Source organism: Polyergus mexicanus, unplaced genomic scaffold (genome assembly GCF_030449975.1).
Source record: "Polyergus mexicanus isolate NDT 795.1 unplaced genomic scaffold, iyPolMexi1.0 SCAF_13, whole genome shotgun sequence".
NCBI lineage: Eukaryota > Metazoa > Arthropoda > Insecta > Hymenoptera > Formicidae > Polyergus > Polyergus mexicanus.
This window is the reverse complement of record NW_027223333.1, coordinates 9212204-9233918: the sequence shown is the minus strand read 5'-3', so window position 1 is coordinate 9233918 and position 21715 is coordinate 9212204. Positions and strand designations below refer to the sequence as shown.

General features: G+C 37.6%; 1 protein-coding gene across 2 annotated transcripts; it reads left to right on the top strand.

The window, feature by feature from the left end:
* The first annotated feature begins 679 nt into the window (after positions 1–679).
* Positions 680–21674, top strand: Btv (dynein cytoplasmic heavy chain beethoven). Of its 2 annotated transcripts, XM_070306563.1 has the most exons (46): positions 684–1043; positions 1341–1669; positions 1943–2105; positions 2388–2569; positions 2638–2750; positions 3000–3248; positions 3544–3764; positions 3874–4272; positions 4363–4604; positions 4756–5079; positions 5169–5235; positions 5474–5810; positions 5927–6278; positions 6443–6785; positions 7120–7282; positions 7366–7585; positions 7674–7800; positions 7906–8511; positions 8950–9196; positions 9308–9815; positions 10185–10577; positions 10657–10836; positions 10943–11308; positions 11408–11526; positions 11616–11926; positions 12229–12377; positions 12448–12726; positions 12906–13135; positions 13216–13344; positions 13429–13677; positions 13864–14291; positions 14375–14509; positions 14615–14844; positions 14992–15201; positions 15453–15741; positions 15999–16508; positions 16600–16856; positions 16962–17162; positions 17230–17458; positions 17559–17712; positions 17983–18199; positions 18389–18819; positions 18965–19258; positions 19391–19632; positions 19850–20144; positions 20379–21674. In XM_070306563.1, the coding sequence occupies exons 1-46, from the start codon at positions 801–803 to the stop codon at positions 20663–20665; spliced, it is 12249 nt and encodes a 4082-aa protein (XP_070162664.1). In that variant the 5' UTR covers positions 684–800; the 3' UTR covers positions 20666–21674. The 2 variants fall into 2 exon arrangements, with proteins under 2 accessions (XP_070162665.1, XP_070162664.1); XM_070306564.1 differs by lacking the exons at positions 17559–17712; positions 17983–18199; positions 18389–18819; ... (2 more) ...; positions 19850–20144; positions 20379–21674 and having other exon boundaries at positions 680–1043; positions 16962–17166; positions 17230–17452.
* Positions 21675–21715: the final 41 nt, after the last annotated feature.

Genomic DNA, 21715 nt, shown 5'->3' with positions numbered 1-21715 from the left:
AAGAAGTCATAAGCATAGTTAGAAGCTGTCAGATAAGATTATTAATTATAGCTTCTTTTCTTTCACATGATACAGAGAACGAATTGAGCTCATTGATTGTGCGTTTAAGCTGTAACTGTGATAAATTTAGTAACCGGCGTGATAATATCAACACGTATACTTACTGAGAATCAATACGCTTGGATTTGAATAATAATGTCAGTTAACCTTTTCTTTAAATAGAATAAATATTTTCTTAACTTAATATACTTTTTTAATTTAATATACTTTTCTATACAATTTTATATACAATTTCTTTCAACGATTAATCGATAATTATTCATATTTCTTCAATCTTAGTATGTATTGTATTATATGAACGATTCACATATTGAAATTTGACGCATTTTACGAGATTTTAAAGTGTTTATGATACGGCATTGTAAAAATATCGTTCTTTTATTATATAATCTATGTAATATAATATATTACACATATCTATAATTATATTACACACATATATAATATACTATACATACCTATAATCATACTACATACATATATTTATATATAAGGTCAAAGATTTTTTTACTATAGCGCGATTGAATAGAAAATAATCTGACAGATTGGAGTGACGTCACGCGCATTCGCGCACGTGCAGCGATGCGTGTAACGATAGCTACAGCTGTTGTGTGTTGATGGTTGGTCGCCGTGACGACCCGGCCACCTCCTGGTGAGCCCGATTACGTCGCTCTATCAGAAAATCACCGAGACCATTTGTGACGTTGCGCTGGAAAAAAAGTGTGTTTAAACCGACCGAAATGGTAGTCGTCGACAAACGTAAATACCTTATAGTTTCCACGGCGGGATATTTCTTTGGCGCATCATCCGTACAACACGACGAGGATGATATCGAGGATCGAGAGATCCTCGATCGTTTCTTGGAGCAGTCGTCATGTAAAATTCTGTGCGCCAGACCGATCGACGCGGATCAGAAGCAAGTTCGTTTGAAATTGAGCACCGAATTGGGCGCCGGTACGGTCAACAATTTGGTCTTCTTTAAGGTACCTTAACAAAGCTTCTACTACAGGAAGGAAAGATGTATATCTACAAGTAGATGAAAATATAAATGTAACGAGTGGAGAAAAGAAGCTGCTGTTTTCGTGAAACATTTTCATTTGCTTTTTGATGCAACCGTTGATCCGTACGTTTCTCTTCGTTGTTCTTTAACGATTGTCATTAACATTAAACGTTGACGAGCGCGATTATTCCTCGACAATAGAAAGTATTTTCTAGAAAGTTGAAATACGATTTAGTCGGGCGCGTCATTTACATTGCCGATGGTGCAAAATTGAGCGCAGATGACAGCGGCGGTGATTACGGAAGAGAACTTTCACGAAGTGGTCCAGGTGGCTTCAACCGGCTGCGGGGACGGATCGGTATTGATCGAAGGTCTTCGTCAGGTTTGGGCGCCGACTCTTCGTTCGTCGGGCTTGAGCACGTCATGTTTGAAGAAGCTCGAAGAGAAGCTGCTCAGCCCCGGATTCTCGATCACCGTCGCAGAGGAGGAAGAATATTGGCGACGGAAGCGAGATGAGGTGAAACGATCGCACGAGAAAACTATTTGCGTGGAAGCCGGCAAATCGGTGAAGAATATCAGGGTCGAACTCGAAAACGCCGCGGTGTCGAGGTGCATTTAATTTCCTTCCCGCGTATCTTGAAATATGGAATACGAAATAATTAAAAAAGACTCCAAAGATATACACGGTCGATGTTAATATTAAAATACTGTTGACAAAAAATTTTTGATATAAATGGTATAACTTGTAATAATTTATAAGTAAAATGAAAAAAATAGGTTTTAATGTACTAAAGATTTTTATTTAGAGTTTCTTTGTTATTTTATTTAGATATCTTTTCTATTTTTATTGTACAATTACTATAGCTTTTACGTTAAATATAGAGATGGATTAATCGCTGTAGAAGAGGCTTGTGAAGCCATTTCGGTATTCGTAGACGATTTATGGAAATTAAGCGGGCCAGCGTATACCGAGGAACGAATGAAATCGTTTCTCGATGTAATTGGAAACGAAGTGGTACAATTAACACAGAATTATCTCAATGCGGTACGTCGATTTAAGAATCAATCATATATCGTTCGCGATTAGCAACTGTGTCTAGCAATAGTAGAAAAATTTTGAAAAAGTTTCTTTATAAATTCTTAAAAATTTTTTTGAAATGTCTATATAATTTTTTAAAAATAATTTGCAAAAAAGAATCGAGATTTTCTCTTGATAAATAAAACTTGAATATGGTCGTTCAATTTTTCTTTTTAAAAAACGCTATTAAACGATCGCTTGGTTATATAATGCATATGATAAAATGATTTATGGAATGTCGCTGGATAGATTGACATAACCGAAACTCGTGCAAAGGATGAAACGATCGCGCTTGGAGCGACAGTGTGCAAGAAGTGGGTAAACGTCACGCAGAAATTAACAGAACTTTTCTGGCCGCATTATTCGCTTCATCCTTGGCGAGGAGAGATCTTTGTACCCGGAAAATGTTCGAAGCTTGGCAAAAGTCTCAGGTAAAGCGACAACGCGTGTGAGATGACTTGGAACAAATAACAGATATAGCCGCGTTTAATTTCTTCAGGCAAATGTCAGACTTGCGTGCACAGCATCGCCAATTGAGCAGACTTCTGACCTCGAGCGAAAGATCTGGACTCGGTATCGAGAAACTACTCCGGTCATTTGATGACATGAGAGGTATCTTTATGGGGCTCTGCTTTAAAGATATCTTACAATAATTTCCCGAGACAAGTCGCAAGCACGTGTATCTTTAAATCTTTGAAATTAGGATTGACAAAATAGTTTCTTTCCTTGCGCCTGCCTTTCACGAATTACTTGACGATTAATATAACTAAAATAATTAAAAATAGAAACTAAGATTCAGCGAATTCTTGATCGCGATGCGTGTTAATAACAGTTTAAGTAATAATTATGATTTACGATCAGTTGCATCGAGCGATGATGAACATTGGGACAATGAATGGGATAGACTGAGACGTAAGATTGAGGAGGGCCTGATGCCAGCTGAGGAGCGCGTTGCTCAAAAGCTGAAGGATCATATTGCTGATGCTGATACTCCGAGTGCTTTGGTATCTGAATTTGGGAAATATAGCGAGTTAATGAAGAGGGAAGGGCTTAAGAGAGCATTGCGTGCCGAACGAGAATCGTTACTTGCGGCGTATCCTGATTTAATCGGTAAAATATTTTTGAGCATTAAATGTTCTCCGTATCGTTAATCATTATAAATATAATGCCATAAAATTCACAAAAAATTAGAATTCACAGAAATAAAAAGAAAAGTTTGTCATTTGCGTATTTTTTTTACATGCAGATATCGTTAATTATCGATTTTATATCGTGTTATTTCTCTCTTCCGATGCTATCCTCGTAAATATAATGTGATATATTTTAAAGACGTTAATTTACATAATTCGAGACTTACTGTCAATCATCGCATTTGCATGTGTTTTCTCGAAACACGAAATTGTAGAAAGTCGCTTGGCTGGTCCCGATACGGAAGATCTTCTGGATGTTCCTAGAGTACTGCAAGAGATCCAAGCCGCTAGATCTGCGGAAGTACGGCTAGAAAGTCTGGCTAAATTGGGGAAGGAATTGCTCGCTGATTTGCCAGGGTATGAAGAAGTGGCGGCGCGATTGTCGAGCGCGCTGAAAGAAGCCGAAGAAAAAAGGCGGGATTTAGTCGAGTCATGGGTAATCTTTAATTACGTATTTAATGTGATGCAATTTTTAAAATTGTACATTTTCTTATAATCTAAAATAATATATTACTGATATTTCTTATACATTTATATTTGTCCAGGTGAACAACACGAAGAGTGAGATAGCTAGGAAAGAATTAAGCTTGGGCACCGATTCGCCAGTGGTAGAACTTACCGGCACCAGCATGATGCGAGTGACCTATGATCCTCGATTAATGACCCTGATCCGAGAAGCCAGAGCGTTGTCCGGCGAAGGGGTCGAGCTACCGAGAGAGATTAGAGAGCTTGTAGACAGAGCCGCGTTTTTAGCCGGACGAGCTAGAGCGCTTCAACAGGTCGCCACCTTTCATAACACGATCGGTGATCGAATGGTGCCCTCTCAAAGACCGCTCATGTTGACGGTGGCTCTCGAATTAGCGCGCGCCGTTCAGGAACAATCGGGTGTCGTTTGGTCCGACCCTCATCTCGTCGATGCGTACACCGCTCGATTGAAGGAGTTGGTGAGAATTTCGTTGTTATTTGTAAAGATGATGTAAAATAAAACTGCAGAATAAAATTAGTATAATAAAATTGAAAAAATAAATTTTCAGGTGGTAAAGTTTGCTCGACAAAACTCAGAATTGATTTCGAAGCATTCCACGTTGCGAGACTACGTGTCGAACTTGTTGAAAGGCGATGCTGTGCATCTTGTCGGAAATCAGAATATATGGAAGGAGACATTGATAAGTATGAGAGCGATCGTCGACGCGGTGGATTCGGAGTACGGTAATGCGAAAGCTTGGAAACTGCATTGGGATCGGCAGCTTTTAAAAGCACTGGGCGTAGCGTACAGGTATAACGAGACACAAAAGATTCTGCTTGTAATTAAATTTTTTTATATATAATGATATATTTAAATTTTATTTTATATAAACTTTGTTCAATAATATGATGCTCTTTTTATCAAAAACTCTTTGCGTAAAACATGTATATTTTGCGCTTAGAAATGCTTTACCATCCTTGTCGAAGAAATTATCCGAGATCCGAGTCGAGCTCACCTTTCGGGATGGACTTCTGCAATGGAGACCGCCGCTCGAAGACATTCGCGCAAAGTTATATTCCGGTATACGCCGATCACTTTCCATTCCGGTAAACTTTCGGGGCGTCGGAGACGTCGCCGATGCACACTTTGGCGATTTGGTGCAGAAGAATGCGTATCTCTTTAGCGGCGTTTACAAGCAAGTAGAAATCGCTCTATCCACTCTCGAATTGTTTAGAATGAAATGGTTAAACTTAGCAACGCCAGCCAATATCGATGTTGGAGAACGGTAAGTTAACTCTTAAAATAATGTATCGTAATACTGTTTTCCGTATATATATTATTGCATATTATTTTATATCATCTATATATATTTAGATTGAAAGGAAAACCACCTCAAGAATGGGCGAAAGCGTTCAAGGAGGCCAAGCAATGGGCTCAAGAGGTAAGTTTTATAAATATTTCAAAGGTAAATTAGAAAGTACATTGTTCTCTTGGGGGAAAAAAAAAAAAAAAAAGACAATGGAATAAATTTTTGGCTATTGTGATATTTGTGTCTTGCTATTTTATTCATTTAAAAATTTGTAATTTGTGCTTTCCGATTTATTCTTGTATTAAGCGCACTTGTACTTTTATGATTTATATCATTCCAATTAAATAATCATTTACTTTCACTGACGCAGGTTGGAAAATTAAGAGGTTGCGACGTGAAAATCTCATGCATATGCATCGACACGGCGACAACGAGGAACGATTTGGAGACTGCGACCCGTCATTATTGGGAACGTCTGTGTTCCGATTTAAGGGTGGAAGCATCCTCGCGTTTGATGGCTATCGTCGAGTTCCTGTCCTTCGCATCCAAGGAGCTCGAACGTAGGCCGCGTGATGTAGAGGAGGTCGGATTAGCTCACGAGGCCCATGCGCGTATCGAGCAACAGTCGGCAGGCATCGCTGAAGAAATGGAAGTCGTTGCTGTACTCGCCAAAGTTATGGCTGCATGGACCAGCGAGAAGCTCGATGGTAATATTTTTCCAAATCATACTTCGATGAAACTTTTTCCGTCTTCTGGAAACTGTTACCTTTATAAATTGCAAATAAAGACATAGATTGAGTTCTCGTTGATTTTACTTTTACAGGCGTTAACGCGGCTCACGCCGCTTGGCAGGAGTTGGGGGATCGTTTAGAAAAGCATAAGGCTGTTATGGCGCGTCTACTGGAAGATGCTAAAGTTAATCTTCGCCATAAAGCGATAGCACTTAGAGACGAAAGAGAAAGATGGCAGGCCAAGTGGTCCGCAAGATCGGAGAATTTCACACTCGATTGGCTGATATTGATGAAGGAACGTTGGCTCAATTTAAATGCGCAAATGGATTCCTTGAAAGCGGATTGTAAAAGAATAGCTCTCGATCTCGAGAGTGTTCTGGAAGACGATGAGATTAATTTATCACAATTGGAACGCGAATTGGAGATTGAGGAATCAAATTACAGGTTACTTTACAACGAAAGACACTTTATAGAAAATTGATACAATACATTCGTATAATATTTATAAAACAATAAAATTTGTGTTATTTCTTAATTTTTTACTTTTTATTATTTTTTTCTAAAATCAACAAAATTGATTAGAATGTCATGCTAAATACGATGAACAGGTTTCAATCCGAGTTTTTGGAAGAATTGAAGAATCAGGAAATCGAAGAGTGGGCCGTGGCTAGGAGAAGATTACCAAGACTTCACGATTGGCTCGATTCTTGGGAGAGTAAGATTCGATTGCAGGATAACTTGGAGATCGATACCTTTGTTGGTAAAAAGATTAACGAAGTCAGATCTACGATCGAATCTATCCAGTTACTTCGGGGAGACGAGATTGCTAATGAGCACTGGACCGAGTTAATTCCTATATTAGGCTTGAAGGTCGAAAATCCACGAGATATCACTTTAGGTGACTTGCTCGCTTGCTCGCAGGCGCTGAAAAAAAATGAGGATCGAGTAAAGGTGAAAAATTGCAATGTTAATTTAATGAAAATAATTATGATAATATAATTGCGATATTAGAATATTGATATTTTGAATACTGCAAGCGCTATTAATTTTTTTCGCTATTTGAATATCGATCTATAAATTGTTAAAGAAAGTATCAACTTAGAGATTTGGTATTAATTAAAATTTATTTTAGCATTTTTTCACGAAAGAAATATATGATTATCTTACATTATTGAAAGATAATACATTTCTAAGACGTAATCTGGATAGGGAAGAGTTATATATATCTTTGTATCATAATTCTCAAATTTTTGTTGCATAAAATATTTTTTTTCTTTATTCTCAGGAAATAACGAAACGCGCAATCGCAGAAAGCGGAATTCGACAAGCGTTAATGGATCTGGAGATCTGGGAAAACACGGCATCTCTTCCGTTGCAAGAATCGACTGACAGTAAAAACATGACAATTCTGTTAATCGGAGATTATGGTAGTCTGTTAGCGAAAATAGGTACGTTTATTTATATCGATTGTTTACAATTGGCTTGTATTACAATTTGCATCATTTTATTTCAAATCGAATTCTTAAAACAGAGGAATTGAGGCTCTTGCTCGAAGGAGCCAAAGGCACATCGGGACACGAAAGATTCGCGTCTAGAGCTGCACACTGCGAAACAGCTCTATCGGAGCTTGAGGAAAGAATTAAAGTTCTTAGCACTGTCCAGAGAAAATGGATTTACCTGGATCCAGTCTATGGAAGTGGAGCGGCTCCAAATGATTCCGGAAGATGGTCAAGGGCCGATAAAGAATTCAGGTTTATAATTCCTTCCTATAATTTTCTTTTATCTAATCCGTATATTATATTTAAACGTCAATTTCTATCCTATTTTGTAAACTTTCAGATATATTATCGGAGAAGTATCTCGAGATCCCCGAGTACCATTCTTGAGACGACTTTCTCTACCAGCTTTAATAAATTTAAAGGATCTGCTAGATCGATGTCAGAAGAGTTTGGATGAATTTTTGGAGGTAAAATTCGATAATCGAAAAATAATTGCATTTTTTGGGAAAAATCATTCTCTTTACATTTTCATCCGATATATTATAACACGTCGTAAAATTTTGAAATTTCAGGAAAGACGTGCAGCGTATCCGAGATTATATTTTCTCAGCGATGAGGATCTTTTGGAGCTAGTATCAGGCAGCGGACGAGGTTTGGAAGCTCATTTGCCAAAGTTGTATCACGGTGTGGGTTCAGTAGTAAAAGAAAATGATACATTAACGGCGATTGTATCGCCCGAAGGTGAAATGTTAAAATTACCGGAGACTATCGATCTCACTGAACCTCTACCGCGATGGCTAAATAATCTCGAGAATGGAATGAAAAAGGCTCTCTGTCAAAGTTTAGAGAAATGTTTGAACGACTCCACGCCTGATCCGTCCGTTTATCCTACACAGATACTGCTGCTTTCGGAAAGAATAGGATTTACCGAGCGTTGCGAACGCGCTTTGAAGGAGGGTCGCTCGGCTTTGCAAAAGCTTGTTGAATTTCTGGAAACGCAAAGAGCAAGATACAGAGGATTGGAAGACGCCGGTGACAAATTGACCGCGTTGAAAGCGCGCGGTCTTTTGTTGGATACCGTTCATCATTTGCAAGTGGCCAGGACATTGTCGAGAATTCTAGCAACCGGTGAGAACGCCGATTGGATGTGGTACAAACAATTGAAGAGTTACAGAAAAGTGAGTCTCGATTAAAAAATACGTTTTTGTGTCTTAATAATGAGAATCATACCGTGATAGCGATATAATATTTTACATTACTAGAATAATACGATTAAAACTATAGGAAAATATAATTATTATAATGGAACAGACTTCCGCGCATTTTCGAATTCATAATTTTTCTTTCGCCATTTAAAGATATATTCAAGATATATTACGAAATATAAAAGAAACTTTCAACATTTTTACGTTCAAATCAATATTGCAAGAGATATCATCATTTCTTGTATTTTGCGAAAACATCGACTTATCACGTTTTTTAAGAGTGGATAATATTTTATATTATATTCAAAATTTAATTCAAAAAAATTGTTCTTGTCAATAATATCTCTAAACAAAGAGCATTTTATATAATTTCTGATTATTATATCGTGTATGATCTCGCATATTTTAAAGAATCAAGGTACATACGTGATGCGATGTGCCGGCGCAGAGTTACCCTATCTCTTCGAGTACCAAGGAGCGTCTATTGGCTTAGTGAGAACTCCTTTGACAGAGAAATGTTTCTTGGCTCTCACGCAAGCTATGAAGCTCGGATTAGGCGGAAGTCCGACTGGTCCTGCTGGAACCGGAAAAACCGAGAGCGTCAAAGCGCTGGCGTCCATCTTGGGTAGACTAGTGCTAGTTTTCAATTGCGACGAAGGTAAAAAGCTTCTCTTTAATCATTCTGCCAGTGATAATAAATTGTACGTTTTAATAACACCTTAATACAATACATGATACCTGTATATTGAATAGTCGACTTGATTTGTAGGGATGGACACTGGAAGTATGAAGCGTATCTTAGGAGGTCTGGCACAAGCGGGTGCCTGGGGTTGTTTCGACGAGTTCAATCGTCTTGAAGAGGATACATTAAGCGCGGTAGCGATGTTGGTGAGACCGCTTCAAGAAGCGCTTCGAAACGGTTCTCTCGAGATTTCGCTAGGCGATCGGAAGATCACGTTGGATCCTCACTGCTGCATCTTTATTACGATGAATCCAGCGGGAAGTGAGTATGGAGGTAGGCGCAAGCTGCCGGATTCATTGGCGAGGCTCTTCAGACCTATCAGCATGGCGCATCCGGACAAATCGGATATCGTCAGAACTCTCCTAGAATGCGCTGGTTTCTTAGAAGCAATTACTCTCGGCAAACGACTCGTAGAGGCTCTCGAAATTGCCGGGACTATGTTATCCGAGCAACCGCATTATGATTGGGGACTCAGAGCGCTGAAATCTGTGCTCGACGCTTTACACCCGGTTGCCGGTGTAGACGAGACCACCAGGCATGTTTAAAATATATCTCTTTTAATGAATTAATATTTAATATTGACATAATGTTGACGTATTGCCATCTGATATTCTAGCACTCAAAACTTTTCAATAGTCTGTTTAAAGAGTCGTAATTGAAAACAATTTATGTTCCTTGACCTCAATTTTAGATTATATATTTTGACAAAATAGAAGATGATTTTATATTTTATTAGTATAGTTTTTATATAAGTATATAAGAATGGTTTTTTTTTACAATAGAATTAAAATTAATTAGTATTAAAGTCACTCTACAAAAATATCTTTTTATTAATAGAATTATGTCGATTAATTAAGGAAATTTTTTTCATTTTTTTTTTTTTTTTTTTTTTTTTTTTCCATAGACTTCTGATCTCGATTAAGGAGTCGACTCTTCCAAAGCTGACGGAGGCAGACACGACAAAGTTCTTGGCATTGCTAGACGATCTCTTCCCGAAAACCAATCCTTCTTTGCCCGTTTCTGCAGAAAGTGAAAATTTAGTTGCCGCGTTGTTGAAGATCTGCGAGACTCAGGGATTGACAAAAGAGATTGCCAACAGATGCGTTCAACTGAATGATCTGTTGAAAAGTAGAACTGGCGTTGCCGTAGTCGGTCCACCGGGTAGCGGAAAAACATCAATCAGGTTGTGCTTAGCCGAAGCGATGGCGAAGATCGGCGAACCCGTGCAACAGATCGTCGTTTATCCTGGCGCGATACCTAAGAGCAGATTGTTAGGACATGTGAATCAGCGAACGAGGTAAAATACAATAGAGACATACTTTATCAATTTTAAATATGATGGTGCGATTGCTAAAGTTATATGTTTGTGCGAGAAGAGAATGGAAGGAGGGTGTTTTATCGAGCGCGGTGACGTCCGCTGGAAATTCCACGACCTGGATTATCTTCAACGGCGATGTGGAACCTGAATGGGCGGAGGCGCTGAATTCAGCTCTGGACGATAATCGAATGTTAACGTTACCCAATGGAATAGGAGTTAGACTCGGCAATGGTACAAGGTACAAATATGGCTTAACATTAATTGAATAATTATATCTAACATAAAATACGACAAGACTCATATAGTCGCTTATTGCACTTGTTGCGAATATCTTTGTAAAACAGGTTTATTTTCGAGACCCACAAGCTTGCTGATGCCAGTCCGGCTACGGTTTCACGATTGGGTGTTTTGCATCTTGGGTTGACGAAATCAACGTCCCTATTGACGTCGTGGCGTTTAGAGCAACTCTCTTCGACGGCTGCGGAGATCGCAAACGCTCATTTATGCTCGTCTATCGACGAGACTCTGAATATAAATGTCGAAGGCTCGTCTGCGTCCGGTCTGATGACCGCCGTATTGTGTCACCTCCATAAAGCGCAAACATTCAATCAGGCTACTCAAGCTCTTCTGCTTTCATTATGCGGCCAAGTAAACGATGTACAATCTAGAGATGATTTGGCGAAATTTATTTATGGGTCAATCGATAGTTGGTGAGTGATCCAAGAAATTTCTCAACTCTTATTTTTTCGAATTTCTAAAACGATGGACTAAGCCAGCTGTGCTCACTTCACTTGTGAAATACCCTTTAGGTGTCCCGATCCGCAAAAGCCAAGTACAGTTCTCTACGATCAAGAAACCGATCGACTAATACCCTTTAGCGACACTTACGAATCTATCGATACCGATTATGGGCCTGTCTCGATCTCAGGTATTCTTAAATTTATGTATTGAAGTTCTAAGAGTAAATCTATAAAAAAGATATATAGATTAAAATTTTTTTTTACATTTTATACATAGATCGCATCAGAAAAGCATTAGCAGCTATTTTGCCGTGGATAGAAGACGGTCATCCACTTATGATTCGTGGACCCGAAGCTTGTGGTAAAAATACTTTAATCGATGTTGCGTTATCGAGAATTAAAAATCACGATACAATGATCGTGGTAAAAGGATCTTCGCTTTATGGTCCTGAGGATTTTGTAACTCGCTTGAAAAAAGCTTGCCTACGTCTGGAATCCTCGTCGCAGGGTAGAATGTATAAACCGAGAAGCGGATCTCGAGTGATTCTTATTTTGGAAGATATGCATCTCGCTGCCAAAAATTTACAGGCATGTATAATCCAGAATCTCTTCATAAATTTTCAATGTAAAATAAAAAAGTCGATCTAATAAATCTTGAATTACATAGTCATTTGTAACAATAACAGAGCTCTTTTTGATCTCGATTAAATATAAAAATTATTCTTTTAAACTATATTTTTGATTTAACAGAAATCTTAAATTTGCAAATATATTGCGATTTTTTTTTTTTTTTTTTTTTTTAACAGTAACTTATACAAGAAAAAATTGGAGTTAAAGAAAAGAATTGCAACTCGATAATAAATTAATAAAAATAAATTATACGTTTTTAGGAATTGGTGAGAGAATTACTTCAAGAGGAAGGATTCCTCGAGGAGGATCTCGAATTTTCTAAAATATCCTTAACGATCATATGTACTGCCGATGAATCTACACGATTGCATCCGAGACTCGAAGCCTTATTTGCAACTTATTATCTAGAGTGAGTAATTTCTTCACATGAAAAATATGCGAATTATAATAAACTAAAAGTAAAATATATCTATCAATAGATATCCCAGCCAAAAGGACATTGCATCTATTCTCGAGCTTCATTTGAGAATTTCTCTGAAGGAGATAGATTATGTTATGGCAGAATCTTGGATCGCTCGAATAAAACCAAATATCTTAGACGCTTTTCGATTTGCGTCCACTCAGAAATCTTCTCTCAATTGGACTCTTAAAGACATCGTTTCGTGGGCGAATCGTTTGAAGTATTACCCTACACCCGAAAACGAAGCGGACATCACTCGTTATTTGTTGGATGTCGGAAAACGGCTATTTTGTGCGAGGTATTATCTTAAAATCATAATAAAATATTTATTCCATTATTAACAATTATTATATTACATTTGAATAAAGTTTGTACGAGAAATTTAAAACTATACATAATAAATTTAAAGTTTTATTCATAACTGTTTTTTTTTCCTCTGCATATAATCTTACAATGCTATAATATTTCCTTGTTTAGATTGACGCCCGAGGCGTTGACACGATGGGAACGTTTATTAATCTCAAAGGACTCCGAGGTAAAGAATTTTAACAATGATGTATACGTATGGAAGACCGCAAATACGGGGCTTTATCCTTTGAGCGAAGAAGAATGGCGAGAAGAGATAATCAATGCAGCGGCTAGATGCGCCAGAGAGGGTCAACCGGTACAAGTACCGATTTCATCCTATCTTTTGGAAACTATAGCTGGTAAATAGTCTAATTAAAACAGTTTTAAAAAGAATCTTATTTTATTTGTTAATAATAATGTTAAATGTTTTAAATGATAGGATTGAGTTGGGCTATGGCGTGTGATTTTCGCGGTATAATACTCGTTGGACGACCGGGAGCGGGTAGGAGATCAGCTGTTAAACTAGTCGCGACCTTCTCTTCTCTTCGATTGATTGACTCAGGGCCTGGTGAATAAATTATAATTTGCGAAGAAGTATGATATCTGTTATTGGATCTCTACTCTCGTAACTTTGTTGTATTCGTACTGGCAGAACGCGGTAAAGCGACGATAAAGAATGCCGTGCAAGCCGCCGGTATCGAGAGCCAGCCGACCTTGCTTTTGCTGGAAGAATGTCACGCTAGGGATGAGACCTTAGCCATCTTGATAAGCGCTATGGTATCCAGAAGCGAAATTCCAGGGCTCTTTACAACGGAAGAACTTGACGCGCTCGTTGCACCGCTAGCCGATCTGGCCCGAAGAGAAGACTTCCAAGGAACATTAGAGCAGTATTTATATCATCGTACGTATGTTTAAAAAATTATCCAAAGAAAAAAATTAATTTATAGCGATACAATATTTTTTTTCTCTTTAAAAAATTTATAATCTTACTTAAAGCGCTCTAGTTTTTAACAACGTTGTATTATCCATCTATTATACGTTATTCTTATGCTTGTCACATGGTGCAATAATTGATAATATTTTATAGGTCTGCGCAAATATCTTCGGATAGCGGTAATCCTAGATTCGGAAGAGATAGAATCATCGCGATTATTACATCTGGGTCTTCGACATTGCGCGCTTCTCGGGTCTAGTCTTGGCGAATGGTGGTCTCGGGAGAGCTCGTTAATTAAATTTGCGATCCAGGAGGGCACTTTAGAGCTGGACGAACTCGAGGAGCTACCGAGCGGCGCGAAGATCATGATCGGCGCTCATCTACAGGCACCTCGCCATCAGAGAGCACCGGCGAGATTTCTCGCTCTAGTGCATACCTGGAGATATCTCCGCGACACGTGGAGCAAAGAGGTAGAGGAGAAGCTTCGATCTCTCGAAGCCGGTATCGGAAAGCTAAGGGAAGCCGGCGAGCAGGTGGCTAAATTGGAGGACGAAGTATCCAGACAGCGTGAGGAACTTGAGGTTCGCGTAACTCAACGTTGAATAATGTACATTTTACAATATTTTATAATATCGTGATAAAAAAATATTATTGCAAACACAAGGTGGAAAAAGGGAGAGCCAACGCTGCTCTCGAGCAAATCACTGCTACGATGAGAGGTGCGACTAGTCAAAGAGGAGAGATGACGAACTTGAAGGCCAACACAGAACGCGAGAGCGCCGAGCTTGCGCTACGTAAGGTATTAAATGAGTTAAAACATGTACGGAGATCTCAGAGATCTCCACATCAGTGTGATATGTTATATATATATGTAAAACTATTCCCTCTTACTATTTACATCTAGGCGGATATAGAGAACGAATTAGGGAAGGTTGAACCTCTGGTAGCACAAGCTGCTCAAGCAGTAGCCGGTATAAGTGCCGACGCGTTAGCCGAAGTTCGTTCGTTGAGAGCACCGCCGGCGCCAGTGAGAGATGTACTCGAGGGTGTCCTTCGGCTAATGGGCATAAAGGACACGTCCTGGAATAGCATGAAAACCTTCCTCGCCAAACGAGGTATCAAAGACGAGATTAGGTGAGCGATTCAAATCTCTCCAATCGATCCATTTTAAATCTATTTACCTGTGTATATACGCTTCAGAGAGAGAGAGAGAGAGAGAGAGAGAGACGGGCGTATTTAACTTTATGGAATAATATTTTATTCTTTTTTCGTAACGCGCAGAAATTGGGACGCGAGACGCAGCGCACCTGCCAGTTTAGAAGCGGTCGCTAAACTGGTGAAGGAACGCCCGGAAAGTTTCGAGGAAAGAACGGCAAAGAGAGCATCGGTGGCGGCGGCTCCACTGGCCGCTTGGGTTCTCGCTAATCTTCAATATGGTCAGATATTGGAGCAAGTTGCTCCACTGGAACGAGAACAACGACAATTGGCCGAGTACGAGACGAGGAGGAGATCTCCCGTTCCTATTCCCCGTTACGAAAAATGTCGCCTTAATTGTTAAATACAAAAATTTTTCATTTTTTTTTTCGATATTTATCTTCTCGTTACCATTCTCTGTAGAATCTTGCAGTTAATTTCTTTTTATTCTTCTATCTCTTTCTCTTTTTTTTATAATCTAATTTTCTCTTTAATTAAATGATCTTGATCATTTAAATTCATAATGTCGGTCTTTTGTATTATTCAAGACGATTGGCGGCGGCTGAGGCGCAATTGGGAAAATTAGCAACGGGATTAAACACGGTGGAAAGTCGCGTGGCGCAACTTCAAAAAGAGCTTGCCGAGCACACGAGGGGTGCAGCTGAATTGCAGTTGCGAACCGAATCTACCGAGGCCAGTCTTTCAACGGCGCGAGCTCTCTTGCAGAAGCTCGATACCGAACATCGCGATTGGCAAATTCAATTTCAAGAGCTGACCGTCAGGAAGGAAAAACTTGACATCGAGGCGGCCAATGCGGCGGCTCTACTCGCGTATCAGGTCCAGTTAATTTTTTCGCTTATATTTAATCGATACGAAAAAAAGATATATTATATTTAATCTGACGCATTTATTCTAATATTTTAAATAGATATACTTTCAGTAAATATTTCCACAATAATTATCTTGAAGATTAATGTACGTTGAATTTTTACGCTCAAACATTTAATTATCGATGCGTTATGTAAAATATAATATTAATGATTGCTTATAGAAATTTTTAACAACTGATTCTTGAAAATTAATGATTTGTGCAGAATTCTGAAAGGGATGACAATTGGGAGAAATCAGCGATCACGTTATTAGTAACCGAACGCGAGAGATTGTTATGGAGAGCACAGGATTTACCAGCTGATACGAGTAGTTTGATCGCGGCCTCTCGTGTGTTGAAAGGACCGTTGGTGCCTATTTTCCTCGATCCCTCGGGCGTAGCTGTATCCTGGATTAAACGCAGCATTGGCTCCAGACTCGAAATTACCCAGCCTGAAAATTCGAAATTTTTGACTGCTCTCGAACTCGCTGTGCGTTTCGGAAAACCTCTCTTGGTCGAGGAACTGGTCGAATTTCCGTCGATATTGTTGCCTGTTCTTCGCCGGAGGCCACTTAGATTAGGCGATCGTATCTTGTCGGCTCAGCAAGGCTTTCAACTTTTCCTAGCCACGAGGAAAGACAGATTGGAAGATATTCCGAAGGAGGCCGATGCCGTGTTATGCGAGATCACCCTTGGCGCAGGCACAAAAAGCCTGACGGAGAGATTCGTCGAGAAGGTATGCGAGGACGGATAGATAAATACAATAATTTTTAATAATCCCACTTTGATTTATATTCAAACGATTATCAATATTGCGTCTTTGTAAGCTTTTATTAAACGAAATGCCGGAGCTCGAGGCGCGAAGAAGAGAAGCTTTGGAAAGGGAGGAAAAATTATCTGGGGAACGAGATGCGGCCAGGCTAGATCTGTTGAGTCAATTAGCTACAGCCAGAGGCCAAGATCTTTTACAAGAATCTCAAGAGCAAGGAGGACTCTTGTCTACATTGGAGACGACGCAATCCAAGGCGAAAGAAATAGCGGTCGCCCTCGAGGAAAGCAGACAGAGTTTAAATGAAATTTCAACGTACTATGACATAACTTGATTAAGCTAAGATTAAGATTGATGTTGATTTCAGCAAAGATTCATTAAAGATGATATTTTTCACTTTTTTTTTTTTTTTTTTTTTAGACGGGCCAAAGATCACGAAAAGTTCGCGCAATTTGCCGCTAACGTATACGAGACTATTAAAGGATTGACACTTCTCAACTCTTTATATATCGTTTCCACGGAGGTTTATACAGACATCTGCTTGAAAGCAGTACGGAATGATAGCTCTTCCGCGAGTCTAGACAGAGAGAAAAGAGAATCGCGGAGTTTAATAGAGAAACGGTATGTACGTACTTCTCCCTATAAGATTTATATGAAATCGTCATATAAATAATTTTGTCATTTTCAGGTTGATAACATTGACGTTTCATCATTGCGCGAAAGCAATCTACAGAAAACACAGACTTCCTCTAGCCTTGCACATGGCGTTGTCGTTAAATCAAGTACCAGATGTCGAGAGGAATCTTTTGCTTGATAGCGGTGCAATCAACAACGATAATTCGGTCTTTGAATTACCCGAATGGATACCGGACGAACGACGTGAGGCTGTGCAGGCCTTAGGTTCTTCTCTATCCAATGTTCGTAAACCTAATATAACTTTAACGATAAACGATTTTTTAATAATGTAAATTCTTGAAAAGTCAAGAATTTTCCTGACATAATCCTTTTTTATTAAAGATTGCTGCCAAAATAAAACCTTCTTGGCTAAAGGATATTTCTAATATTTATGCGGACAGTGAGCTTAATGCCTTTCAGAAAGTTTTAATCGTGAAAGCACTTCGGCCTGATTATTTACACACCGCTCTTTCCAAATTCGCTGCGAAGCAACTAGGTAAGAAATGTCAAAAAATTCCATTTATTATGTTGTAAATTAATAGAGAATTTTTTATTATTTTAATATCAATTTAATTTTGAGAGTTTTAAATACTCGAATAATATAATTTAAATTCAAGCAAAATAAATATAAAGTTGAATTAAATGTAATTGTTTTTGTGCACAATATCAATAAATATTATATCATGTTTATTTTTAGCGATATATACTTTTATATTTATTAAATTTTCTTTACCATCTTTTTAATTTGCGAATAAATTTACGAAAGGTGTGAAGGATTTAGCTCCTCCCGTATGGACATTGAATACGATCGCTCAGGAAAAAGAAAGATCGTATCCTGTGCTATTACTTTTATCGCCGGGAACTGACCCCAGTCCTGAACTTAATGTGCTCGCTGCAAAATATGCCTCTGCTGGATTTACCGAGGTTTCCCTGGGCCAAGGACACGTTACTCAAGCCGAATCGGCATTGGAAGCCGCATGCAGGTAAAATTTTATAAAGCATCGCACAATAATATTAATAGTTAAAGAATATTTAATTGTCTTATACGTACTTTGCTAAAATTCAAGAAAAAATAATTATTAAAAAAATAAAGAAGGAGAAAAAGAAGAGATCTTATTTAAAATATAATCAATGTATCTGTTTCGAAGTACATATTTGTCATTATTTCGCAGAAAGGGTGGCTGGATATTGTTGAGCAACTTACAACTCGCTCTAAATTGGTTACCGCGATTGGAAAGCCTGTTACGTTCACCTATGTGTACCGCAAATAAAAATCCTTCCGCAAGGATCTGGCTAACCACCGAGGAGTGCTCCGGTTTCTATCCGGGCTTAGCGGGACTTTGTCTGAAACTGGCATACGAGCCTCCCGAAGGCGTGAAGAGGAACATGAGAAAGTCGCTCCAGCAGCTTCGACAATCGCAGAATAACGACGAAACCGCGGTCCCCGTTTTAATGCTCTCCTGGTTACACGCTACGCTCCAAGAACGACGAAATTTCATTCCTCAGGGTTGGATTAGGTCATACGAATGGAACGAGTCGGATCTCGAGGCAGCTTACGAGTTGGTGATTAAAGAAATGACAAAGGAGAAACGATCGCAACAAGGTATACAATTTTATTGCTTCTCTCGACAATCTATGTAAACATAAATATAAATTATTATATAATATCTTGCAACATATATATATATATATATATATATATATATATATATATATATATATACATATATAATATAATGCGAAAAAAGGAGAGTGGCAAATCGGCAGAGGTTTACTCGACGTCGCGGTTTACGGAGGTCGACTTCAAGATGATTACGATGCAAGAGCTTTACGCTCGATGATACGTGATGCGTGGTCCAGGGATATTTTCGAGGGTCAACGAAAGCTGGGAGACGCATTGAAGATAACGGATGGTGACCCAATAAAATTGCTGGAGAGTTTGGACGATACCGATTCGCCGAAAAAGTATTTCGGCCTCCCTGCTAACGCTCACAGAGCATGGGAAAGATCTGCTGCGGAGAAAGCCCTGACGTATCTCAAAGGTAGATGAAGTAAATTAAATGAAATAAATTAATGTGACACTATATATCCAAATTATTGCATATATTTCTTCTTTAATTTAAACCGTCCGAGTCTTTAATATCAGCTGATGTATATTTTAAATGATTTTTAAGGTATCTTAATGAAACCTTTCAAAAATAGTGAAGGTAACAGCAATAAATTAGAAAAATCGAGAATTGAACAGGATCTAAAGAAAGTTATGGATCGACAATGTTCCTTGACATTTTTATATAATACAAGCGAACGGAAAAGAAATCCGTTGCAGGATTTTTTCATAGACGAAATTGATCTTACAAGAAAGTTGTTGAATATTGTACGAACGGACATAGACGCGTCAGCTTTCGAGAATAATGAGGTAAGACAAGAAGAGAGAGAGAGAGAGAGAGAGAGAGACTCTGTTTTCTATTTAATATATCTGTTATAATTATCTATTTTGTTTTTTTCTTCTTCTCAGATATTATTATTTATAATAATAATTTTATTATAAATAAATAAAATAATTTTTTATTACAATTATATATTATATATTATATATTATTTATTTTATATTATATATATTATTTTAATCAAAGACTCCAGAGTACTGGTTTACGAAATGGCGGTCAGGCCCGAAAAATGCAATTCAATTCGCAAAGGCGCTTTTGTCAAAGTACGAGACATTAAAATCCTCAGCGGTGGATATACCTTGTCGAATCGATTTGTCTCAATTGTCCCGACCACGTGCTCTTTTAACTGCACTAAAGCAACATACCGCACGAGAACTTGGTTATCCATTGGAAGTACTTCATCTCCATGCTAATTGGACTGAGAATCGAACAAACAAGGAGTGGAAAGTGTCGCTTCAGCTCGAAGGTTTACTTATATCAGGTATATTTGATTAATTATTCAAAAGTTCAAGAATATCTCGATACCGAATTTTTATTGATCGACGGAAAAAAGCTGGAAATTTTTATAAACCGTTTTTACATAATTATCGGCATGTTGGAAAATTTTTAAGAATTTTTGGATAAGATAGCATCGATTTCTAAAGTATTATTTTAAATTACGCGCATATATATATATACACACATGAAACAATTTTAAAGAATGTCTTAATTACAGGAGCCTCGATCGAGAAAGGTGTCTTGAAGGACCTGGACATAAATTCGGCAGCAGTTGCGATCGCCCCGACATGCCAAGTGGCGTTTATGCCGAAAGAATATTCGATAGATAAATCTGACGACGATAACTTTAATATTCTCGAAGATACATCTCGACAAGATTATCTGAACATACCGGTTTACACAAGTGTTCAACGAGAGGTTTTAATCTGTTCGTTACCAGTCACATGCTTAAGGGAAGATCGCGATGTATGGTTTCGTCGTGGCGTCATTTTATATCTGAGATAAGTAATTTTACTAATAATTTTTATAAAATAAATCCCCGATAATAATCATCCGACGATGATGGAAATACGTCAAGAGAAATTAATTCTTAGTTTCCCTGATTCATAAGTGATCAAAAATGCAAATCATAGCTTTCGCATGCAAATAAAAAGAACTTTATAATTTTTATTTAAAATATATAGATATATATTATAAAAGCAGTGTGTTAATTTTCGTTTTATTTATTACTATACGCTTATATGATAGAGAGTGTTAAGAATAAAAAAAAAGCAAGTTTTTAACGTTCAAGAATACAAAAATTTAAGAAATTCTAAGATTGAAATAATTACAACAATTGTAATTTTTAATGTAATAATCGTGAATCATCTTGTATAAAAGGCAAATAATAATTTGAGATTATTATTAAATACTAACTATTAAGAGATTAATAATTTTAAATTATATCTAATTATTTATTTCTTATATTTTATCAAGAAAATATAATCTAAATCAATAAACTTTATGGGGATATAATTTTGTTCTCTTGATCAAATAAAAAGATACATGGTAGGAAAATACATATCGCATGTCAATACATCAAAAACATCATTAGATTGAACAATTTTAATACGCTTATTATTATTAAAAATACATAGAGATATGTCGGGAATTTGTTGGAAGGTAATGTTATACGGGGCATAATCCCTACGGCATCAAGTTTCGTTCACAGATTCCTCGATTAGTTTAAGACGATTTTATTACGTTTCACTATCGTTGAGTTATCTCAAAAATAGTTTGGTAAATTTTAATTTTAATTTTTTTTTTTTTTAAATAGATTTAAACTTACAGATAATACACAGCAATATCATTCGTTTTAATAAAATAAAATCGTTACAGTTGGTCCGATGTCACAATGCGTTTTTCGTACAGCATAGAATGCACAAAGTACTAAGAAATGTATCGACGTTTACGTAAAAGCTATAGTTTAATTTCTATTCTGTAAAAAATAAAAGCTATCACACATACATATCTTATTTCAAACTGGAAACTCATTAACAACTAAAATTGTCTATT